The sequence below is a fragment of the Leptinotarsa decemlineata genome, unplaced genomic scaffold (genome assembly GCF_025532065.1).
Source record: "Leptinotarsa decemlineata unplaced genomic scaffold, Ldec_3_MD MMD2_tig00026307_RagTag_RagTag, whole genome shotgun sequence".
Lineage (NCBI taxonomy): Eukaryota > Metazoa > Arthropoda > Insecta > Coleoptera > Chrysomelidae > Leptinotarsa > Leptinotarsa decemlineata.
Genome location: NW_027412681.1, coordinates 9,582,598 through 9,609,418, shown reverse-complemented (window position 1 = coordinate 9,609,418; position 26,821 = coordinate 9,582,598). Strand labels below are relative to the sequence as shown.

Below are 26,821 nucleotides of genomic sequence, written 5' to 3'. Positions count from 1 at the left end.
TCGCCTCCTGCTCAGGAGACCCGATTTTTTTTACATAAATTTATTGGAGACCTTCAGATTTTTAAATTCACATATATGGCCCCTTTACATGGTTATCCGAACCACCCCGGCCTGTATACCGGCGTGAATAAAGGGGCCCTTAAACTTCACTTTTTTTTAAAACTCTCACACATTTCAATATTTATTCAATGGACTATCACAACACAAAACGGAGCCCCACGATAGCACATGGTATCCGCGTACCTTATTTGTGGACGGACGTTATCGGCACGTCCGTCCACTACCACGGCCACCACGAGACTCCCGCCCTTGACGTCTTTCAAAAATTCCTAAGCGATGCTTATGCAACGTTTCATAAGATTGATAATAATTCTGAATTTTGTTTTTCCATGATTTGATATCAATGTCACAATTTGTTTTTTCGTAATGTACTCTACCATTTTACTTGGGTTGTTCAAAATTTTTTAATGGTCACATCCTTGGTAAAAGGGGTTACCTCACTGTAGATAAGGGTTTCATACGGTAGTTGTCTCCAATCACACTCTCATTTAGGGTTCCATGGTCAAATTTCAAATTTTTTCTTTTTACTAGATTAAAAATTCTATGACTGAGAGTCTGTCAAACTGCAACTTTAGAGCCTCCTACGTGCTTTGTTTCACTTGTTGATTATTCAAGAGTTTCAATGTGTTTGCAATTTTCAAAATTAATTATTAACACAATTTTATCTTCTCCAAAATGTGATTATTAGTAAACCTCATTTTGAAAACGGCTAGTCTTACCATTTCTATTGATAATGTCTTGTTTTATTATATGTAATGAAATGTAGTGGATGATGATAATCAAACCCATCAATATATTGGAATACCTTGTATTATAAGAGTACACTTTCGTATTGCTGTTTACCCAAATAACTTCGCAGGTTTGTTCTTGACTCGTCAGCAAAGACTACCCTTCAAATTTATTGAGAATTTCCAATAATATTCTCCCATAAAATGTGGTATGTAAAAAACAAGGAATAAAATAATTATAACTATTATAACAGTAAACACTCTTTCCATCATTAATATTGTGAAATCATGGCAAATAATAGCACATTTCACCTAACCTAACCTATCTTTTGTTACAATTTTTTTACTTTTTAGATGTTTGCATTTCCATTTTTACATTTTAAGATTTCTAACATTTGAGATTTCCACATCTTTACATTTTCATAACCTAAATTGTCAAATCCATTTTACCCTCACTGTTCTGATTTATAATGTGAATATTGCGAATAAAACAGTAATATCCACCCATAGGCTGTCCTTTGTGGGTTTCCTGAATTTGTTCAGATTGTTCAAATTGTTATTGACTGATCCTTGTACTGAAAATTGAATACATTCATATTAATACTATCAAAAATAGTAATAGAGAATACATCAGTATGAATTATAACAATAATGAAAAATAGCCACTTTTATTGGATACTTCAAGGTTTCAAGAGAAATAGATTTTACAGTTTTCATAGAAATTCTGAACTGAACTGAATAATAAAAAAAATAATGACTTTCATCCCACAATTAATTTTATATATCTCATTGAAAAATTTGATGGTTGGTTCATAAATATATTTTCTTTCAGTGTCAACGTCAGCAGGTTGGAAATTACCTATTTCGAATTTTTTTGTTGGACCCAAAACGAATGCAATATCCTTCTTCCTGTTTAATGCTGAAATGTCGATACTTCTAATGCTACCATTGAGAGCTGTATAGTTGACTACCTCATAAATCGATTTGAATAAATCAAATACGATCTTCACCATTGGAATCTCGGAAGCTATAAGAGATACAAAGATGGTTAAATTGGGGAATTGCGGGGAATTGCGCATTCACCTAACTAACAATATGTCGTTGAAAAAGTTCTGTAATTTCGAGTATATCCGGAGATATCCGGAAAAGACGGAAATTTCGGAAAATGGTTTTTATTTTTTTCTGGCTTTATTTTTCAAATTATTCGAAAATAAATTGCACTTCCACATTGCCACTATTTTCCTGCTACATAATGTTGTTTTCAGATTTACTATCCGACGTTTCGTCTTCCAGCCACCATTATCAGCTTTTTTTTTCTTATAGGCGCAACATTGGATTCTTTTTTCAATGATGTATCAAAAGTTATCATTCTCTTTCGAAAAATAGGAGATATTGAAAAAAAATCTTATCATAATAGGCTTTGACTTTGATGTTTCTAAATTTAACTTTCAACTTGTTACACTCAATGACATTTTATTATTGTACGAGTCAGTGAATTTTTGGCGAAAAATGGCTTTCACGAATGAAGAAAAGAGAGATATGATACAAATTTATTACAAATACGACAGAAACACTGTTAGGACATCGGAAATGTATTTAAACTTGTATATCGGAAGACGTCAACCACATCGAAGTAAGTTCAAGTTATTGGATCAAAATCCCACCGAGTTTGGTTCGTTTGAAAAGCCAATGAAAAAATACGGAGACAGAATCAACAATCAAAATTTGATAAATGAAATGTGTATGAGGTAACTTAGACATTGTGTTCTTTTCAATGAAAATAGAACTTCGAACAAATAACAATAATTAACTAAAATATAAAGCCAAAAGTAAATCACAGCAAATGCTCAAAATTCTGGCTTTGTTCATGTACACAACTGTGCCCTTCTTCGAATATCATTCACTACACGATTAATTTCCCTCCCCCTCAATCTTCCAAACTCTCTAACAATGCTGTGCTGAAAGTTCTCAATATTTTTATATTCCCTCTGACCATAATTTTTTTTTTCCATTGTACCCCATAAGAATGTATCCATAAAAGTCTGGAGACCTTGCTGGCCACCTCACCAGCCCATTATTCCCTATCCATTTATCCCCAAACCTTTCAGTCAGGTAATTAGATAGTCTCCTGGTAGTGTGTGGTGGAACACCATTATGTTGAAACCAGATGTTGTTATAGTTAGCCAAAGGTAGATCATCCGAATAGTCTTTGAAAATCGACATTAAAAACTGGTGATAGGTTTCTCCATTCAGAATTTCGTCAAATGAATGAGGACTCAAAATTCTATTTTTAAAAATTCCTGCCCACACCGAATCGCACTTGAGGTCGAATTTCTCGGAACTGCCTGGGGTTGTTTATGCTCCAAAATGTGTTCCTTATTTCGGTTGAATATCCCACAATTAGTAAAAGTGCTTTCATCTGTCCAAATTACATTTTCCAGGAAAACAGGAAAATCGAACATAGTTCAAGTTCAAAGACACTCACGATGTCCTAACACTGTTTCTATCATATTTGTAATAAAATTGTATCATATCTCTTTTTTCTTCATTCGTGAAAGCCATTTGTTGCCAAAAATTTAATGACATGTATAATAACAAAATGTCATTGAGTGTAACAAATTGAAAGTCAAATTTAGAAACATCAAAGTCAAAGTCTATCATGATAAAAATTAATTTTTTTCAATATCTCTAATTTTTCGAAAAAGAATAATAACTCATGATACATCATTGGAAAGGTCAAATTTTATTCTATTCAAAATTGAAAGAATCCAATGTAGCGCCTATAAGAAAAAAATAAGTTGATAATGGTGGCTGGAAGACGAAACGTCGGATAGCAAATCTGCAAACACCATTATGTAGTAGGAAAAAAGTGGCAATGTGGAAGTGCAATTAGAACAATAAGGCCAGCAAAAAATGAAAATCATTTAAAGAAATTTCTGTTTTTCCTGGATATCTCCGGATATACTGGGAATTTCAGAACTTTCTCAACGGCATCTTCGTATCTCTCATAGTTTCCGAGATCCCAATGGTGAGGATCGAATTTGAAACACCCTGTATGACAAAATTTTGGTGAAAAAAGCATTAAATCAGTTTAGCCGTTTTTAAAATCAACGCACTAACGCACATATAAACAGACAATTATAAAAACACCTAATTACATGTTAGGTACATTAAAATGCATTAAAGAAAAAAAATTTTTCTGAAAAAAATCTGTTGAGAATGTATCACCCAATTCAGCAGATTAACTATGACTATTGAACGTGTTAGGAATCACACGTTGAAAGGTAAGAACTCTTTAGTCCTCAGCCTGCACAAGTTTCTCAACTTCTGAGAGTTGTCGTTCGTATGGGGGTGACAGCTGATTAACGGAAAAACATATTTGGAACAGATAGATTTTTTTTCCAAGCTCATTGTATTGGTTGTATCGGTTTTTTTTATTTGGAGAGATGTCACTAGAGAATATTATATAAAGTTTGTTTATGAGTGTTACCGGAATGATATCAATAACAATTCTGTTGTTCAATAGATTTGATAGAAACATTATATGACGCTTTTCCCTTCTGTGTTTAACGTATCCAATTCTTTTCTTATAAAATTATATGACAAAAACTCGGGATTTTTGTGGTATATTCATAACATAGATATGTGACAAAAATTTTTGTGGTTCTTGACATTCTCGACTTCATCAAAATCTGTGCTTATTATCATTGATATCAGTGATTGTTTGTCTTCTTGAAACCATCGACCATTTTAATCGGTTTCTCCTGACCATCTACAAGTCAGCTAAAAGACAAAACAAGACTCAATGTCGATTTTGCAATTCGACCTGAATGGGCGACAGGACAAGGTTGACAGCCCGCGAACTGACCGCGGGTCAACGGGTCAACTTGGTAATGCCTCACGATCATTACGAGCTCATCAAAGTTGCCGCTGATGGTTGACACGTTATAAGTACGCTATTTTTATGGTAGCGTCGAATTATCTCCATATTCGTTTTTTGTGTCGCCTTCTAGTCGATTCCCATTAAATAATGATTGAGTGCCTGTAAGTAGAGCTGTTTCGAAAGGAGTTGACGATTTCGTGGGATATTCTGAAATCGGTTTTCATACAGGGCGAGTGAGTGTTCGAACGTACCAGTAGTCAAAAAATCACATGTTTAAGTGACTGTTATTCAAACATTTTCGAGTTACGGTACTGTGAAACAACTGTATTCAAACGGACACTATCTTAGTAGGTCTCTCAAAATTACAGCTCTGTTACGCCAGCAACGCAAAGTACGGAAATCGCATTAAGAATATGCCAAAATTAGGTACTTTTTAGGTGCTTTTTAGGTACCGAAGTCAAAAATTAGGTGCTCTGTAACTTACAACACACTTCAATACTCAAAGTTGCGTTGCTAGCATTATGTGATGCTAGCAACGCAATGAAAATAATAATAAAATAATGAATGTTAAGGAAACACTATTAGGTCCTAATTAACCAAAAAACATGGTGAAAGGAACACTCACTGTCGATCAATCTGTAGAAGACTGAGATGGTCCTTTTCACCGACCGTTCGGTCGGTAGCCGGGCGGTTCGACGTGGATGCTTTGTTCACTCAGTCAAGCAGCCGATGTGTGAGTCGATGGTTCAAGCCCCAGGCTGAACGCTCAATTTTCACTTGCTATCGCCCAATGCGTGTTAGGAATCACGCGTTAAAAGGTAAGACCTCGTTAGTTCTTAGCTCGCACAAGCCTCGATTTCTGAGGGTTATCGTCCGTAGGGGTGCGATAGCTGGTTAACGAAAATAACATATTTTAAACATTTTTTAACGGTGTTTATCGGGTCCATAAGCCCCATATGAATTATGAAATCTAGATTCACTATAAATATCTAATGAGCATCTAATTAGCACTTCATTCTCATACCCTCACTTATCGAGGAACGTACTGTAAGAACTCAGTCCATCAGTCATAGTGATTTTCCATAATGCCCCATAGGCATTATGGAATCTAGATTTACTATTATTTATCTAGTGAGCACTTTGATTTCTTGCCCTCATTCATTAAATAACGTACTATGAAAACTCAGTACATCAATTATGGTGGTTTTCAGGTCCATGGGCCCCATAGGCATTAAATAATCTACTTTAACTATAAATATCTAGTGAGCACTCAATTAGCACTTTATAATGATTGTCTATGTATTAGTTTACGAGTATCTCAAGACTTCATTGCTTATTGTTAATTTTTTTTCTCAAATCAGGTATCTCGAATTTTTTTTCGCTTATTCGCGCACCTAATAGTGTTCTCTTAATATTTATTATTGTATTATTGTTTTCCTTATGTTGCGTTGCTAGCATTATGTGATGCTAGCAACGCCACTTTGATTATTGAGTTGCGGTGTAAGTTACAGAGCACCTAATTTTTGACTACCTAATTTAAGCATTTTCTAAATGCGATTTCCGCACTTTGCGTTGCTGGCGTAACAGAGCTCAAAATTACCCTTTCAGACGTAGTGATTCTACCTATGTTTATTTATTGCCATGTCGTCTATAACCCTTGTATCGATTCCATAACTTCTGCAAGAATTCAGAAAGAATAGAACGCCTGCATTAGACTAATATTCAGCTTGAATTACAGAGATCATGTGAACCTTTCAATCAATTGAATTGGTTTAAACTGCAGAATAGGAGGAAATTGCATTTCGCCTGTTTCATTCACAAACAGATAAAAAACAACAACACACTTATTTGGTAAATAAGTGAGTTGTTGTCAAGAAAACTTAGATTTAACAATAATTTCGACATTCCGAATCATGACAGCACTATCTATGAACGATGCTACACGTATCATGCTGTTACAGTGTATAATTCATTCAGTGAATCTTTGAAAAATTCATCACTACCGCTATTCAAAAGTAAACTTAAAACTGAATTGCTCAGTCAACAGTGATTCAAACATAAACATTCGTATTTCATTTTACTATTGTCCTGAAATTGCCATTTATTTTTTGTAATGTTTCTTTTTTTTTCAAACGTGGTTGAGTGGAAGTATAGCGCTTCGCTAAACTCCGCCACGTAAAATAAAGACCATTTTTTTTCATCGTAATGTCCGCTGGTCAGGCCGTATACCAAAGCCCCGATACATTCGGGAGGGCGTGCCAGCATTATCAACCAATGACCACTCCCCACACCGTGGGGTGAGTGATCATTGGGTCCGAGAATCATGTGCCCTGAGCAAGTGCAGTGAGCCAAGAATGACAGCCTTCTGCATCTGTGCGGCTAAGATTTCTGCCTTAGCGCGGCAAGACGGTATGATTTTAAGATTCTAGAGTAGAAAGGGCATCATTCCAACAAGGACTCCAATAATCAGAACAACCATCTCGACAGAGTGATCTGGATAGAGTCTGCGGAGTTCGAAGAGAAAATCTCGATATTTTAACCGTTTTTCCTCCTCTTTTCTGACGATATTTTTCTCGCCAGGAGCTGAAAATTCCACGACAAATATCGTTTTGCTCTGGTGGTCGAGAAGGACTACATCAGGCTTATTAGCTTGTATGAACCTGAGGGTGGGGAACGAGTAGTTCCAATAAATACGGCACTTCTCGTTCCCCACAACGGATTCAAATACCCCCGGAGCGTAGGGAAACATCGGTGTCTCGTCAATACCGTAAGAATGCCGTAAATGGTATTATAGCACTCTTAGAGCCGCATCATGTCGCTGGATATAGGCCGAGACCGCATATGTTGGACATGCTGATAGACAGTGCATTAGGGAATCGGGCGCCTCGAGGCAGGCCCTGCACCTTGTGTCAGGAACCTCTATACCCATCATGCGACTGCGGTAGACTAAGGTGTTGGAGACACCATCCTGACAAACCATGATGGACCCCTTAGTTCCCGACTTCAGCCCACTCGACCGGAGGAAAGTCAGGTGCTTTGATAAGCCAAGGTCTCCAACGTTGTTGAAGAAGACCCCATGCATTGGCTTATTCTTGTGTTTCCGCAGGAGTAAGGTGATCTCTGCGACGTTTATATGAGCTTTTCGCTAAACTGGTTCCAACTCGTTGACAGAGGTGTGGTCACCTCGTTCAGTGTCGAAAACTAAACAAAGTTCATCAGCTGCTCGGGCAGCTGCCCTAGAAAGAAATGCTCCAATTTCTGCTCTCTCATGGTCACGGACCGTGCAGAGAAGGGTATCCGAACTCCTGATGACTTTACAGGCTACATTCAGTACCATTCTGTCATGTAGACAGTCCAAACTCAAAAGTCCATAGCCTCCCTGTTGTCGGGGAAAGTACAAACGTGAAACCGACGATTTGGTATGCAAACTTTTATAGAGATGCATCATTTTTCGAGTCGATGCAGCTCCTTCGAGTCCATTTCACTACCCCAAACGAAAAGAGTAAGATTGGAACGGCAAGCATATTTGTTGCAGCAACTTTGTTCTTTCCCGACATTTCGATAACCAGATCTGTCGAAGTTTGTGCTGATACTTGTGAGGGGTGTTATTCCATCTCAAGGTAAGTATACGTCTCTCCGACATCCAAATGGTGTAGGATGCTTTCATCTACGAGCTGCACATCCTCTCCGTAGTCCCCGCATCGTACTCTTCTGAGATGGACCATTGCACATTTGTCTATCCTGAATTTCATATCGATAGCATGCGTGTACTCTTCCACTACCCTCAAGGACTGATGGATATCCTTATAAAGTTGAAGATCATCCATATAAAACAAATGGGTGACCTTGTGCCTACGGTTTCCGGGGGTGCCACAGTTATACCCTCGAGTATTTCTGAGCGCAACGGATAATGGGAATAGTGGGATGCAGAAGGGAAGGGGACTGAGGAAATCGCCCTGAAATACACCCCTTCTGAAAGTAACCCACCCTGTTTGGACTAATGCAGATGTTATGGTGAAGTGAATTTGTTAGTGTGGTATCAATTGTTCAATGCATCTCACTATTTTGTTGGGCACCGCAAGGCATCTGAGCAAATACTAGATGAGCTAATGCGATATTGTATCAAATGCCTTATAGTAATCAATTCAGACCATAGAGAGGTTACGCGTTACACATCTAACGATGAGCAGGTTCTTTTCACATCCGGCGACTCCTCTCTGCTCATATATCCGTACAATCACTTGTTCAGCTGCGGTGAGTATTCGTGAGTATAAGATGCTTGTAAACAACTTACAACACGAATTCCAGCATGTTATCGGTCTATAATTCTTAGGAATCGACAAATCTCAGCTTTTGTGGATGAGAAGGTCCGTCCCTCGACCAACCAATATGGAATCGGCTGCTCACCGTCCAGCCATGAATTGAAAACTCTGGCCAGATGGCGGTGGGTGCTTGGTAGTTTTTCCACCAATAAGTGTTCAACCCATCTGGGCCTGGAGCAGCAAAGTTCTTGGAACCCACAAGGGCTCTTCGAACTGCATCCGAGGTTATCGAGTTGCGCAGTTCATTGAGCTCAGGCTGTCGAAGCTCTCTGTTGAAAGCTTCGAACTGCACTAGGGCTGGAGTGTCTAAGTTGAATGACTGCGGGTGTTCATAGATATCCTCGCAGAAGGATTCCACCTGATCAGCGGTCGACGGATTATCCACAACACGTGGAGGCTCTTGGAATAAGCGGGAAGGTTTCTCACGGAACCTGAAGTTCTTTGCGATACTTCTCGTTCGCCTCACTAGTGACTTCTTAGCAGCCACTAGCATTCGTATTCTATCAAGGCAGTGCTGTATGGTGGTCAGCAGCACGCCTTAACTTGAAGAGTGTTGAGTACGTCGTAGTTTGGCGGCTATTGGCCACACTGCAGGCGTGAAAGGCTGGTTGGCCGGCCTGTTATCCATCACACATTGGATACGAGACGCGTGTTGTCTCGCTGACGTGATCTTAGCCTCCATCTTATGTACACGCCGTTCAATCTTCCGAATCGCAAGGCCGGGATTGCGTCTTTCCGATTCGGTAAGCGATTAGACGGCTCTATACACGGTTGTGTTGATTTGCCAGATGTCAGCCTCTTCTGTTAGAACACTATCAACCTCCGCATCCAAGCAAGCCAGTTCTGGTGGCTTCAGGGGCCTAATTCTGTGGAGCCCCTGCGTGTTCTGATTGACTCCATTGGTGGCAAGATGCGACTCTCCTCTCCAGCCGCGCCAACGGGTGGTAGAACCACTTCCACCACTTCGTTAGTAGGCTAGGAAAGAGCTATGTAGCCCCGCCGCCGAAGATAGGACCCACGGTCTAGTAGACCGTACTTTCGGGCTCTGTAATACAAATAAAGGTCTCGAAAAGGAACTAGGCATCATCAAAAATGACCTTCAACGAAATGGTTACTCCAGAGTAATGGTAGGACAGGCTTCAGCTAGGAGACCGCAAGAGCTCGACATGGAAGAGAAGCCGTCACAACCAGTACTTATCCTTTCCAATAATCCCTACATCAGATGATTATCGGAAAGGATAAGTATGATTGGATTCAAGTATAACATCAGGACCTGTTCCAGATCTGGAAACACTATCCGTAGCAGTCCCACGAAAACCAGGCCACCAAACGCGGACTGCGAGTGCGGAGAATCATACATCGGTGAAACTAAGAGGCCATTGAAAGTTCGCATTGTTGACCACAAGAAACACACACAGCGAGGATAAACCAGCAAATCTGGAATAGTAGAGCATGTTTGGACTCATCAACATAACATCAAGTGGGCTCAAGCTGAAATCACCCACAAGGAGGAACACTGGTTTGGGAGGAAATTCCGCGTATATGTTGTCCAATAACGCATTTAGCCAAGCTAGCGTAAGAGATACGTAACATATGGAAACCTCTAATCAAGCGGAAAATGACCAACTCCCGCCAAACGGTCATCTCCCGCTTAAACCAATGAAGCGGAGAGAGGGAAGAGGGGATAGGTGAAAGCACTCGAATGACCTACAAATAGTCAGATCTCGGAGGAATAAGTCCAGTTATCACCCGAAGACGATTGTGTATACCAACAATCAAAACGTCGTGACATAACAGGTTTGGAATCTTTTAATTTTTAATTTTCATTTCTTGTTGATAATATTTTTTGATATTTTAATTTTCAGCTCGTTTTAATATTCAATTTTTAAATTTTTTTTTGGTTGTTGCTCGTTTGTTATTTCATTGTAATTTCAGTTTTTGTTCAATAAAATTGTTAATTTTCGGTTAATCTTTTCAATTGTTCACAGATTTTTTCAGGGATTTCAAATCAATTTTTATTAAATTAGACAATGGAAGTCCGAACTGATTGAATATTATTATTATTATTCATATGATTTCATTAGGAAAATATGTATCTAAAATTAAATTGAACAATGGTTTCTTTTGTTTTCGAACTCCGTACAATAATAAAAAAATCATCGATATATTCTTCTTGAGTGAAGAATTATTAAACAATTTCAACGCGACCCTCTTCATTCGTTGCTGTAACACTGAAATTCTTGAACTTCATTTCCCAAAGTTTTTTTGCAACTATGCCAGTACTATACAAGGAAGCTAAAATTCCTATTGTTGTCCCAGCTAAGACGTCCCACCAGTGATGTCTTCTATCGGTTATTCTTGTCAAAGAGCAAATAAGCGACCATGTCAGGCAAACCGATATCAGAAATGGTTTCATGAAAGAACCAGCGTTGGTAGTTGGCAGTCTGGCGTGAACAACATACTGAAAATGGAATTGTAATTTGTATATTTTTTGTCGAATAAAATACCTGTGACATGTATTATATTTTTGAAGTAATAACCACATGGTTATTGGAGTATTTCGTAGGCGAATATTTGAGGTATGTTAATACCAGTATTTCTAATAAGTGGAGACCTTTCCTTGCATGAAAGGACTCTGTTTGGAAAATTATTCTGCTCGATCAGTGAACAGCTTTTCCTGAAAAATACTCTTGAATTCAGCAGATATTTGTTGAACCCAAAAACCTTGAATTGAGCGTTGCAGGAAAAGCTCAAGAATCCTGTCAGGATGGACAATTCAAGGATTATAGATTGCTCTGTTATAGTAGATCTTTATTAGAAATTTTATTCCCTTATATCAAAGGACTATTCAACTCAGATCATTTCAGTATTCAGATTCTTCTACTTGAGAAGATAATTCGGAAAGGGACAAAAAGAATGTAGGATTTTATTTTCAATTTATACATTTCCGAATATTTCTGTCAGACTTTCGAAACTTTGAAACGATTTTCGCTAACTCCCACATCATAATGTTTGAATATATGAAAATATGCGATCAATAACTCAGCCTTGTGTAAATACAACCCATACGCTGTGTCCAACTATAGCGGTTATACAGTATTCTAAGGTTATCATAGTATAATCATTTTTGGGAGTAATCAAGATGACTCGAGAGGAGCTATACCAATTAGACGTAATGACCTGTAGTTTGCATCCTGCATCAGCTGTTCCACAGTTATTCATTCCCCGACAACTGGGTTGCCGTAGACTTTTGAGTTTCAAGTGCCTCCATAACAAAATGGTTTCAGCTGGAGCCAGAAAATTTATCAGGAGTTCGAATTCTCTCCTCTGGATAGTCCGTGACGGAGGAAAAAGCAGGGTACAGAGTATTGACACTGAAAGGGATGACCACAACCAAGTTAGAATCCATTCAGCAGTAAACTCACACAAGGATACGCCTATGCGTTTTCTTTAAACACGTTGCAGACACCGGGTCATTCAAGCAACTGACCTTTGCTTTCGTTGGATCAAATGGGCTCAAGTCAGCAACTGAGGGGCCTAGATGTCTAGAGGTGTCTAGAGGTCCCTCATACCAGATGAAGGGCCTGCCTTGAGGTGTTTGGAACCTTTATGCATTTGCAGTTGATATGTTCAGCATATGCGTCCTCAGTCTATATTCACCGATATAACGCGACCTTGAGAGTGCTTTATAACCGCCTTTGACACTCTTCCGGTAATGACGAAACTCCGGAATATTGAATCCGTTGTGATGAACGAGAGTTGCTTGATTCATTGATAACACTCGTTCCTCACCCACAGACAGATATGAACTAATGATCCCGACATAGCTTTTGTCGATCCTCAAAGTGAGACGATTTTCTTTATGAAATTCCCTGCTCCGGGCGAAACGTGTACCATTCGAAAGAAGGGAAAAACAAAACTGAAGTTTCGATACTTCTTATCCGAACTTTGCATATTCCATCCAGACTACTTTGATGAAGAAGTTGTTCAAATTACGAGAGTACTACTCTCTAATCTTAGGATCATACTGACTTGCCGCAATGCCAGTCTTGACTCATACTGCGCATGCTTGGAGCACATGATTTTTGGACCCAATAATCTAATACCTCTCGGTTTGGAAATTGGTCATTGGTTTATAATGCTGGCGAGCCCTTCCGAATGTATCGGAGTTTCGAAGACAGGGTACGACCAGCTCAACCTTCGGAAAATTTTAATCAATTCAATAATGATAACTGTTCTCATTCATGAATGCTTCAAAAACAAATATTTCATTCTGGCATTTACTCAAATTGAAGGTTTAGAGAGAAAAAATCCATCGTTGCTGGGATTTCGAGACATAACCATCGTCCTCACAGTCAACGCCCATATCACTGATTAGGTCTACCGCAGTAGTAGACGAAACGTTTGATACTTCAGTGTTCATCTGACCATGGCCCATAAACCCGGATTCTGATCTGTTAGAACATGACTCCGATCTTTATAGCTTATGTTCTTATATCGCATACAACCTTTCGAGAGAGAAAAACAATGAAGTTCATGACACTTATGGAAAGGAAATGCTATGAGTTGTATTTTGGATTAAAGTATGTTATTGTCTCTGAACTGAGGGAGTATTATATTAAAGAGTTTATAAATATTGAACCAAAAATGTATTTCTTAAATACTAGTTCGATACGATGGATACCTTAGAGGAATCATATATTTTTGATTAACAACGTTACGAATGTTGGTTCAGAAATTGAATTCTGAAAGTATTGTTTTTTGCAAGCCACTTCAAATCTAAAAATTAATGTAAGACATGATGAATTGTATCTCTGAATTTCGAAGTCAATGAACTCTGCTGCATGTTTCTTGATGAATTGTATATTAGTCCCGTCAATTCAGACATTCAAAGCTACCTAAATTCCCACCAAGCTGAAAATCAGTAAGATTGTTTGAAATATGATTAAAAATAAAATTTGAAAGTTCCACACTTGAACTTGGTAATATACCCGAAAAAGATGTTGATGAGCAGCAAATGAGTTTGGAGGAAGACAAGGTAATTGTACTTGTTTTTTACTTTTGGTATTTTTAACGAAACATGCATATATATATATATATATATATATATATATATATATATATATATATATATACTTATTTGAGCAGGTAGTTTTTTAGGAGCTTCGTACGCATAGAAAGAAGGAAGCGAATGCCGTTAGTGATAATTTCTTGTCGAGTTGATTTACTATTTTTAAAAACTTCAACACATTGAACTAAATTTTGTTTTTCAAACATTTTGAAAACCATTATTTTACCCCTCCTGTAAAATGCAGATGTCGTATCACAGCCAGTTATTGCGTGTAAAAATAGTACATGCTTTTGATACTTTGCAGATAGCAGATACACTTTTTGATGAATATATTTCCGATTGATGTTGAGCTTTTCCTGGTTTCAAGAAGAAAATAGTTTTTTCAGTTGGAGTTCGAGCAGTGAGTCATACAAGTCAACAATAGTTGTATTTGTCAAATTGAATTGCTCTATTGCTATAGTGTAACTTACAATGACCGATAGAAAAATAGTTCGAAAAATTGATGGATGTAGCCGTTACTACGTGGTATGAAATCATAATGAAGAAAAGAGAAATGAAACTTTCTATGTTTTTTACCATTTTCATTTATAACTAACGATACTGCAGTTTTGTCCTATATGGACATTTTCAAACTTATACAATAAACTAACAATGGTTCATTACATTAGCCATTACATACCACCCCTGTAGGTACTAATAGACGTACTTGGCTTGATTGAGTACCTGAATTTACAGTTAACAATGCGGATGTACCAATTAAAAAACCGGCGAGTAAACTAAATCGATTAGATCATTTCACAGGTTGCACCCGCAACATTTATGCTTGTGAATTTTCAAGGATTCCAAATCTGTTTTAAAATCTTTTTTTCCGTTAATCAGCTGTCGCCCCCATACGAACGACAACTCTCAAAACTTGAGAAACTTGTGCGAGCTAAGGACTAATGAGGTCTTACCTTTTAACGTGTGATTCCTAACACGGTTGCAGAATCATTCCAGCTTCAACCAGATAAATTCTCTCGAGAAAAATATCTGGTCGGGGCCAGAATCGAACCCACGGTATTCCGATCGTGAGTCGCGCACACTACCACCGCGGCCAATTCCACAAATAATTGAGTATGTAACCCTTCCTTTTATAGTACAAAATTTCCGAATCGCTTAGATTCGAAAACTTGTGGTTGCATGCCAAGGAATGGTTTGAAAATGTCGAATCATTTTTTCCTAGTCTGAAGGACCTTTCATGTTCAGCATACCGTTTTTGGAAATTTCGGCCACATTGTCCCACATAAACACTGTTACACTCCGGACACTTGAGCTTATAAACTCCTGATCTCTTCAAATTGTCCACATTATATTTGTCATTGAAAAGGAAATGAGATAACCTGGCATGTGGTCTGAATGCCACTTCCACCTTATTTTTTCTGAAGAAACCCGCAATTATGCTAATGTAATGAACCATTGTTAGTTTATTGTATAAGTTTGAAAATGTCCATATAGGACGAAACTGCAGTAACGTTAGTTACAAATAAAAGTGGTAAAAACATAGAAAGTTTCATTTCTCTTTTCTTCAAAAGAAGTATTGATATATTTTTTGTAGATAATTTTATGGTCTGAAGTATTTTTATGATAAAACTTACCGTTTTGCTGAAAATCGCGAAAAACTCATTTCTTTGACCTTTGAGTTCGAATAAAAAGTTTTCCATTCAGAGGAAAGATAGGGAACTATGAAATTTCATTTTTAATCATATTTCAAACAATCTTTTCAGCTTGGTGGGAATTTAGGTAGCTCTACTCTTCCAAATTTCACAAATTCGTGAAAATTTGAAAAGTCAATCAGAATATTTTTAGATTATCAGAAATTCAAATTACTTCATCATCAACAATGATGAGTACAATAAATTTTGTTTGAATAGATTCATTTCCAAACATGGGAGCTACAATTTTTCATTCAACACGAGATTGTAATTTTCAGCAACATCTACAATAGAGTCCAGTTCGAGATTCAATTCTGCATTGGCTGCATTATTGAGGTCTTACTAATGTATGTCACCAGTAGGTACACATACATATGGTTCACAAGAGAACAAACTCTTCGAACTAACTATTATAAATTGCAAATGAAAGAGGATTCAAGGTGGATTATAGTGGGATTCCTGATGATCCATCTCAAGTAACAGACATATCAACTCCCAATATAACACTTTGTACGCAGAATATCAACACTTCATGTGTTGATCACGCACAGAAGTTTATTTAGGACAACACATACATCGCTTTTCATATTAATTTTTTACTTTATAATGTCCATTATATATGGAAGAGTATTCATGTAAATTGTATCAATCGGGTACACAACCAATCTCCAGTTAGACATTCAAAAGTTGTGCACGAAAACATTTTTCTTCAAAAGGACCTTCCTGGATAATTATGGAAAACCAAAAACACTCATTTCTTGCATGGAATTACGACTTTGTGTCCTGATGAGGAGTTGAGAAGGAGTATTCTTGCTCAAAACGTCTAGAGGTACACCTGATAATTTTTCATGTTAGTCAAATTTTCATCAATAGTCAATTGTTCATATGTTTGAAAGCAGTTGCTTTTTTCAGTTTCATTCTAATAAAAACTTCTTTGCATGACCTATAAATTGGGGTGAAGATTTCATTTTGTAATTGATCACTTTCTTTTTTCTTCGATGTTTCCTAATATTTCGCATGTTGATGAGAAATTAACAAGTCGAAATGTTTTTTCTCAAAACCTAAGCTCTCACGGAAAAAAACTTTTTTTTTCAATTAAAAAGTTATGTATGGGAAATTTCGTGATGAGAAATGTGCAGATTCTCTACTGATTCAGCTTTTATTTTTTCAGATTTTGAAAGGTTATAAACCTAAAATAATGGTATAAAATATTGAATCCTTCACAGAATCATTTTTGTGTATCAACTATGTTCTGTGTATATTTCAATTATATTCCGTGTAAGGAATAACACGTTAAAAGGTAAGACCTCGTTAGTCCTTAGCTCGAAAAAGTTTCTCAACTTCTGAGAGTTGTCGTTCGTGTGGAGGCGATAGCTGATTAACGGAAAAACAGATTTTTTTAAACAGATACTCTGGAAACTGGAACTCTAGAAAAGGTTATCGTCCGAAAGATAACGATTCTAAGTGAGGCTCAGTTGAAAAGATATTTGATATTTCCACAATGAAATATAAAATATCATCAAAATATGATCAACTGTGTTACCAAATATGCGTCAAAGCAGGGGAGCCCACTATGCAAAATGGGGATTTACTCGAGCGTCATTGAGACATATTAGGTTGCAAAGCTTAGATGATAAAAAAAAGAAAATGTTATATAATATATACCTTTTCATCGGTGGGGAAAGCGTATATAGATTTTTAAATATTTAAAAAAATACTGTTGCATGGACATACTGGAGCGCGTCAGATATTAATAGCATCAATGTCCTACGTATTTTTAATAATGTTGGTATATTAATCTGATCGCTTGCATGATGTGGGTGGTTGTACGTAAGGGTTGAAAGTGAAAAGAAAAAATTAATCGAGCGCGTCAGATTTTCTAATGGGTGTTAAGTGCAATGAAAAAAACTCTCATTCAATAATCTGACGATTTCGATCAGATGCAAACTCCCGGCCATTATTATAATGTGCAAAAAAAATTCGCCATTTTGAAATACTCAAGCGCGTCAGATTGAAATACATATGGTTCATCTTTATGTTTTAGACGTGCTGTCTCACAATCTGACGATTATCTAGAGGGATTCGCTTAATCTGACAAAAAAAATACTTCTTATTTTAAATTTCAATTTATTAAACTTAATTAATTGAGAAGCTCAGGAAATGACATGCAAATTAATAAGTGTATGTTTTTGAGTAGAATACTTGTATTTATAAGAAAATAATTTTTAAAAAATGCTCAAAAAAATTAAATTTTTTATAATCAATTGATTAATTAATGAAGAAGAGGGAAAAGGACCTTTCTATGATTTTTACCACTTTCATTTGTAACTAACGTTACTGCAGTTTCGTCCTATAAGGATATTTTCGAACTTATATATATATTTGAAATTTTATAACGTTATTAATCATAATTAATCATGAATAGAGGAATAGAAACTCGGATAGGGAAATATATGTATCACACAGCTGCACGCATTGAACTTCATCGACGAATTTTTGTTATTTCGACTTGCCGAAATCGTCAGATTATATATTTTTCGTTATCCTTGAATTATTTTCTTCAAAATAAAAAAAATTAGCTACGCTCGAGAATGTCGAAATGACGTTATTTTTTTACAACTTTGCTGCCTTACCCTTTCTTTACGTCACTCTCAAATCATCAGATCACTGGAATATACACTTTGTAGCAGATAATTAACTCACCCTGCCTTACTCTGACGCGCTCGAGAATTTCTGATGATCAATTTTTTTACTAATCTGATTCTTTATCCCTCACAGGCGGCCTTATATATGGGGCTCATATTTGGTAGAGGTACTTAACCCGGTACAAGATATCCCCCTGTATATCAATCTGCCGCGCTTTATTAAATCCCGAAATCCCCGCTGGGGCTCCCTTATTATAACTATTACAAGAAAACGAGTATACCTGAGGCAACAGTCAATCTAATAATAACACTGATGATCTTCAAACATGACTCAACCTTTGACGAAGCACCAAACTCTTACGAAGATTCGAAATAGATGAACACTTCAATCAAGCAGATCACTATTATAATCTCCATGCAGTCATTGTTCAATGTGATTCTGGCGTTGATTCTGACCATTATTGCGCATTGGTCAAATACCAAACAGACTGGTTCTAATTTGACGATAGTCGTGTCACTAAGTATTCTGGCGATGTCTTGAACTTATTGGAGCCCCTGGAGACATCCTACATTTGGGTTTACGAAAGAGAGGACATTGGCAAATTAAGATCTTCAGATGATGTGGTGCTGCAGGTTTTTTTGGGTTTTCCTGCAGCTGAAAAAGCAAATACGCCACTGGAATTAATGAAGTCGCCTCGTAGCGCCAATACATTTTCAATGTTTCATAATTTCATGATTTGTATTACTTTCTTCTTCAATATAATTTTTGAAAATTGTCAGTTGTTTTCATTAAATATATGCTATTCTATCCATGTACTTTTTTTTTTCAAATCAAGAATCGAACTTTACATTTCTCAACGTACCTTTTAACTTACCGATGTGAACATTCCTATGAACCAAGAAATCGACGCATGTCCTGAAGGAAATGATAAGGAAGAATCTGCGATTTCATTAAAACTATGTTTGGTACTTGTGCATGTGAAACTTTTCACAAAAGTTCCCTCAGTGCAGTTCCTTGCTGTATCTGGCTCACAAACGTCGAAAAAATGCGGTCTGTGTTCTCCTAGGAGCACTTTTGCCATAGACGTAAGGAACAGAACGGCGACGGTTCCAACCAAACAGTCTCTAAGGAGCAAATATGTCGTGAAGATGTTGATTCTTTTGAATGACTGATGGATCAACGTTTCTGTGATCAGGATCATTATAACCGGCAAAAGAACTGCCGTTATACCCAATATTTCTAGAGTAACGGTATCTCCAGTATATTTGTGAGAAAACAATGGATCACCGCAGTAGAAACCTACTTTTTGTCCTGGGATGATTCCGTATTCCGTGAGGATTATGAGTGTGATTACTGAAAAGAGAAATATCATTAGATTCCAAATTTTGAGTTTGAAATATTTTCTAAATTAATTTTCAGTTTATGCTGAAGAATTAGTACCTTATATATATATATATATATATATATATATATATATATATATATATATATATATATATATATATATATATATATATATATATATATAAAGCTTTCTCACGGAAAAAATTCCAGATTATTCGTACAGTAAATGACTTGGGTAAGTTCGATTTTTATTGATTATCAATTTTGAAATAATTTTTTGTGTAGTTTCGAGTGTTTTCAAGTGATTCTTGAATAACCCACCCCACCCCGTTATGCCATATTGGATTAGTGATTCCACTAATGCAAAGTATAGCATTTTTAGACGACATAAATGTAATATATTTTTGAGTTGCTTGAATTTGTGGATCATTGATAGCAATTTTTTCACAATATTTTGTATATGTTATCCCACTTGAGAAAGCGATCGATTTCGATACCTAAATAACGCACATTTTCAGCTTCTTCTATTTTAAATATATTTCCATTTGAGGCAATGAAAATTTGGTTTATTTTTGATGTTACAGCTGAAGGATAAGTATTTAGTTTTTTCAAAATTTATGGTGAGGCTCATATCATCGAACAATTTCTTTAAATTTTCAAAGTCATCTTCTGCTATATTTTTGGCTTCTTACCATGTGTTTCCAGTATACTGAATAGTTGTATCTTCCGCAAAGAACGTGATGTAACCTTGTGATTCGTTTTCTAATAATTCATTCATGTACATTGTGAAAAGTATAGGTCCGAGCACAGTCCCTTGCGGTACACCACATTCAGTTACTCTTGGTTCACTTACGATGTCGTCAATTTGCACGTGCTGGATTCTGCCTACTATATGAGATTTCAGTAATTTTAAAGTTATTCCTCTGAAGCCATAGCCTTCTAATACATCGAAAAGTTTTTTATGCTCTACGGCATTGAAGGCTTCAGCTAAATCGAGAAAAATACAAATTGAAACCTTACTGTTATCTAAGTCTTTATATAATCGATTTGTTAAATCGACAATGGCATGCTCTGCAGATATTCCCTCCCTAAATCCAAATTATCTATCAGATATGATTTTATTTTTGTCAAGAAATGATCTTATTTTTAATTTGATGTTTTTTTCATCAATTTTAGCTGAAGTGGAAATAAGCGTTATTGGTCTGTAATTTTCTTTAAGTTTTTTACTGCCTTTTTGAAATAACGGTTTAATAAGACCAATTTTCCAACAAGCTGGGAAAATACCCGTTTCGAAAATTTTATTTATCAAGTATTCAAGTGGTTTTGTTATATACCTCGCGATAAGTTTTATTACATTCGATGTTATTTTATCGAGTCCTGGAGCTTTGTTAATTTTTAATTCATTTATACATTTCATTATTTCATCTTCATTGGTAGGGTTCACGTAAAAAGAATCCTTCACAAAAGTTCGTTTTACGTAGAAGTTTTTTGGTTTTGTGATTTTATTGGACATTTTTATACCTATCTGTGAAAAGTATTCATTAAATTTATTAGATATTTCCTGTTTGTCACAAATAAGATTATCATTATGGATTATTTCTTTGATTTCCGTTTTTGGACGTTGTTTATTAGTGAATTTATTCGCGACCTCCCAAATTGTTTTGCTATCTTTAACGTTTTTTATTTGGTTCGCAAAATACTCTTTTTTTACTCTTTTTATTAGACCTCGAAGATACTGTCGATATGTTTTATATTCAAGTTCGATTTGGGTGTTACAAGGGTTCGTTAAAAATTTTCTATAGAGATTTTGTTTCTTTTGAATTGCTGTAGCTAAACCTTTTGTCATCCAGGGGTTTCTTTTTTTGTATTTGTTCTCGTTAATCGTTATTTCAGGGGTAGCAAGGTTGACTGCATTACTTATTTTATTTGTGAAGTCGAGAGTAGATGCTTCTATATCATCTATTTCATGAAATGATTCCCAAGATATATTTTTGATCAGATCAAGAAATATATTTTCATTAATTTTTTTAACTCTTTGTCGTTTTTTAGGTTCTTCAGCACATTCTGAACCATCCAAATCAATAGTGGCAATAACTGGAAAATGATCTATGATATCATTTTCAACACCAAAGGATTTGGTGTCATTATAATGAGATGTTCTGTAAAGGATATGATCTAAGCAAGTTTTTGATGTTTTTTGTACCCTAGTGTAAGTGTTAATCAGTGACGTGAATCCATGTTCACTCAAATCGTCTAAATAATTATTACAATGATCTTCATCTGATTTAATATCAATGTTGATGTCTCCAACAATAAATTGTATATTCCCCCATCAGCCTGTGTTTTAATTAAATAATCCTGTAAATGAATATTGAATTCTTCTGGTGAAAGGGATGGGGGGCGATAAATAGCGTTCAAAATAATATTTTTACCATTTATTTTTACTAGTAATTTTATTATTCTTATTATTCTCAGATTTTGGATAGAAATCTTTGAATCACCTGAATATTTTTTTTATATATAAGGTGGTACCATCGTTTTGATTGATTTTTCCTTCATTATAAAAGGAGTCATAACCATCTGATTCAAAGAATGGAATTCATTGAGAAGTTAACACATCTCATCAAATTTTTTATATACTTCGTATATTCACATGCAAAATGGAGAATTTGTTTTTAAACAGTTCTTCTTTAGGTTTCGAATGATTTCTGTAAGAATTTCAGGGCTTTTAAAATCTCTAACAAACTAATCCATCCCAACTTGGTTATGCAAAAAAAAATAATTGAAATAATTTTGTGACGGGGGTTATTAGTTGGTTGGGTTTTACACAGGTTACATACAAATTGGGTAATTACCCGCACATTGGCAACACTGTTGCATTCTGCTACCACTCAAACCCATTAAACAGGAACGCACTTCTGAACTTTGCGATTTCGAAATTTATTATTTCCACCAATAACATTTTTCCCCTCTTTGATTGAACACTTGTTCTATAGGGTCTTTCATTGATCGCTGCCTATCTTGAAATTTCAACCTATTGATGCCATTACGTGTGAAATATATAATCGTTCAAATTTCCGCCACTGCTTCTATGGGTAAAGTGCATTCGAAACGTCCAATTTTCCATGACTTTGGTACATAAATGAGGCTGAATTTGAACGATGATATGGGTTATGCTGGATTCGAGGACCGCTGTGGTTTGTGGGTTATTCGCAGACATCTGCGACTCAAGAAAATCTCCCAAAAAAATTCTAACGCTGCCAGCCCATTATCCACACCAAATAGTGACATTTTGCGATGCACTGTATATTCGGATCTCATGTGGATTGATATTGTCCCAAATTCGACAATTTTGTTTGTTCACATACACATGATAGGATGATTATGGCAAAGCTCCGTCACGCTGGAACTCGCTTTTAGCCTTCTTTACCTACAAAGATACTAATAAATGTAGTGATGTTCATTTTTTTGTAGTCTCATCGGTTACTGAGAAAGCACTATTGATATTATTCAAATTACGAAATACAAGTAATAATGCGATAAAAAGTTTTGAAATAGGTTCTTAATTGATTGTAGTTTATTGTAGTAACAACACAATATCAATTTATTTTATATTCTTTTGAAGTATAGCAAGAAAACTACGATAACAAGACTTCAAATCATTAAAAAACAATTGTCCTCAAATTACAAACGATGGGGTTGATTGTAGCTGAAATTAGAAGTTTGTACTTACCATTAAACACAAAAAAATGAATGAAATAAAATCGAGTATTTTTCAACTAAACTAACCTAACATAACCTATCCTAACCAACATATGTACATATGTAACCTGAAATCTGAAGTAAAAACTAACGTATTTTATAATGCTTTTTTTGGAAAAAGACATCTACCGTCATCATCTAAACTGACTTCCGAATTCAAAAACGAACTCATGTTAGATGTTCAAGATTGAGAATTATTTTCAACATACTGACATGAGTTCGTTTTTGAATTCGGAAGTCAGGTTAGATGTTGAGGGTAGATGCTTTTTTCCAAATAAAGCCTTCTAAAATAAGTTAGTTTTCACTTCAGATTTTAGGTTACATATGTTGGTTGAGATAGGTTATGTAAGGTTAGTTCAGTTAAAAAATACTCGATTTTATTCCATTCATTTTTGACGTGTTTAATGGTAATTACAAACATTTAATTTCAGCTATAATCAACTCCATCGTTTGTAATTTGAGGACAATTGTTATTTTATGAAGTCTTGTTATCGTAGTTTTTTTGCTATACTTCAAATATAAGTATAGTATAATAATAATATGAAATGAATTGATATTGTGTTGTTACTACAATAAACTACAATCAATTTAGAACCTTCTTCAAACCTTTTTAGCGCATTATTATTTGTATTTCGTAGTTTGAATAATATCAATAGTGCTTCCTCAGTAACCGATAAAACTACAAAAAAATTAACATTACTACGTTCATAAGTATCGTTTGTAGGTAAAGTAGGCTAAAAAAAAGGTAGGATTTTTTCAAAGCGGGTTCCAGAGTGACGATGCTTCATGGCAACCGTAAAATAGGCGAAGCGCACGGTACGTTGCCTGAACTTACATTTGATAGAACAATTTCATTATTTCTAAGTGTTCCATGGTGATTTGGCAAAACAGACTGAATAAACGACAACTAATTTGACAGATGTAGTTTTAACAAGATAACCGTTCCCAATTATTAAAGTTCAGAAATTCCTGTTGGAAGACTCTAAATTTGACTTTTGACTTTTGACATTTGACTCAACCGAATGAGGAGCTACCATGGAACAACTATACCTGCAGCTCATTTTAAATAGTGGGGCCCAATTCACAGTCTGGCGTTGAGATGGTACGTCTTACTTAGAGGGATATTGCAATGATATTCGCGATACAGTGCTGAGATGGTACATGATAGTGCGGATCAAATTTGGTGCTGAGATGGCATAAACATGGAGATACATAGGCATACTCACAAATAGATGGTTACACCTATTATTTGAACCATTGTAACTATCATTGCCCTTGGCAATAAATAATATTTTCTTTGAATATGATGTTCGAATTGTAATACCTAGATGTCGCCCACTATGTGGCACTCCCAAATATTCTGGAGTTTTTCTGACATTTTCACGTTAGTTGTTCAACTATAATCAACTCCTACCTTCATTTCGCATCCCTCCCATTTTGATGCACTGATAGCCCAGTCAATGTAAGTATTCGTATTTCATTTCATATTTTAAATAATAATAATCCCTCAGCGAACTACTAGTCTCATGATTCTCTTGTATTACAATAAATGTTATGATATTACAGTTTCAATTCCAGAAGCGGGATGTTGAAAGATGTTTATTCTGTTATTTTTTGCAGATTTTGTGTTGGGTGATATCTATCACTAGTATGATAATATCACAGTCACACTGTCATGTATAACTATTTATGTTCCTGATTATGTACGTCAATGAGATCAAAATATAAACAGTTGTAACTACGAACAATCTCTTCACTTTCAAAAATATATCTGTACGACGTTATACAAGAAAAATTAAATATTTTTGTGAGGATGCTCTTGTGTAGGAAACACAATCTGTTTTGAAAACAGATTTTGTTTTCAATTAAAAAATCTCGTCATCAGCTGTGGCAACCTGTGTGACATATAAGTAATGTATGAAACAAAAAGAGGAAAGTTTGATGAATATGGTGATACAGTTGAAAGACAGTGAACATCCTAGTACTTATGAGGGTTCATTTTTTTCAACTTCACAGGTCAAGAGAGAAATAAAATAACTCACCGACAGCACTTATAAATAAGTTTATCACATTAGCCAGGGAAATGTGCAGGCCAAAAATACTCCCTACAAATTTTTTTCTAGGCGGGGCACACTTATCGGATTTTTCAGCACAGTTTTCAATTTTGAATTTTCCAAAACAGTTTAACGGCATCGTCACATCTATGACTGAATTGAAAAACAAATCAATATGAATCAAATTGAATGATTATAACGACGTTGTATTAGATAATAAACTTTTAATCTATAATTTCAATTCAAGAGCAGTTTTCCTTATCTCGACACAAACCTCCGATCATTGCGTACAATTTTTCATCGCTATCGTCGTCGATTAGATGATTCACTCTAGTAATTCGAAATATTTTTAAATTTCAGCTAATATATTAGGTTTTTTTCATTCCGGTATGTAAGAAAGAAAAATATCATTTCAGCATGTCAGATCCCTGCTATTATTGATTGACATCGTCTTCAGAATGTGCCGATAGGATTCAAATAAGATGGGTGTGAAATATTCAAAATTCACCTACCCGATCACTGACAACGTCAAATGTAGAAAGTTCTCACGAATTGCAACTATATTTCACGAAGTTAATAACATCTCCACTTTTTCACGAGTGATATAATTGACATATTCTCAAGGTGTCGAAAACAGTATCTAGAAAAACACTTATTGATATTCAAATCAAATTTGCTCAGTCAGCGATGGCAAAGACTTTGAGATCGTCGACATAAAGTACTATTGAGGTGAATTTCAAGCCTTGCTTGATGCCATTGATCATAATCGAAAGAAGCAGCTGCCGATGTGCGAACCTTGGGGAACTTCGGAAGTCACCAAAAGCCTTTTCAAAATGTCAACTTGTATACCGACTCCATAACTAGTAAGTTGGGGTATGTGTAGAACACTTAAATGAAGTCGCATTCGACACAGTGAGTCACTGTGTCTATACTAAGAGTATTAGAAAATATAGGTTTCAGAGGTGAACCATTGAAACTTCTCACTGGTTTCTTATCGAACAGAAAACAGAGAGTAAAAATTAATAGTCCATTCAGTTCAGATGAAGTCTTTGAGTGTAGAGTGCCCCAAGAAACTCTGCTTGGACCTATTCTATTCAATATTTATATCAATGACCTCCACAATATTGATGTGGAAGCGAATATTATCAGCTTTGCCAACGATACCGCCCTTCCATTTCGTGGCAAGAATTGGAACATTCTAAAATTTATCGCCGAAAGGGAATTGGAAACTTTATTTCATTGGTTTGACATTAGGCTACT

The 26,821-nt window shown here is 35.8% G+C and overlaps 1 protein-coding gene across 8 annotated transcripts; it reads right to left on the bottom strand.

The window, feature by feature from the left end:
• LOC111512272 (phospholipid phosphatase 1) lies at window positions 1-25,799 on the bottom strand. Of its 8 annotated transcripts, none has more exons than XM_023168376.2 (3): window positions 25,550-25,796; window positions 19,276-19,754; window positions 1-1,363 (listed from the first exon to the last, which is right to left on the bottom strand). In XM_023168376.2, exons 1-3 carry the CDS (start codon window positions 25,698-25,700, stop codon window positions 1,337-1,339), a joined length of 657 nt encoding a protein of 218 aa, XP_023024144.2. In that variant the 5' UTR covers window positions 25,701-25,796; the 3' UTR covers window positions 1-1,336. The 8 variants fall into 8 exon arrangements, with proteins under 8 accessions (XP_023024144.2, XP_074036970.1, XP_074036969.1 ...); XM_074180869.1 differs by having other exon boundaries at window positions 19,264-19,754; window positions 25,550-25,795; XM_074180868.1 differs by lacking the exon at window positions 1-1,363 and adding an exon at window positions 1,441-1,815.
• Window positions 25,800-26,821: the final 1,022 nt, after the last annotated feature.

Coding starts and splice junctions, on each gene's coding strand:
- LOC111512272 (XM_023168374.2), bottom strand. CDS start 25,700: ATGCCGTTAAACTGTTTTGGAAAATTCAAAATTGAAAACTGTGCTGAA. Junction 19,755..25,549: donor CTTATTTATAAGTGCTGTCG/GTGAGTTATTTT, acceptor TTCTCTTTTCAG/TAATCACACTCATAATCCTC. Junction 11,455..19,275: donor TCATAGGAATGTTCACATCG/GTAAGTTAAAAG, acceptor TTCCATTTTCAG/TATGTTGTTCACGCCAGACT.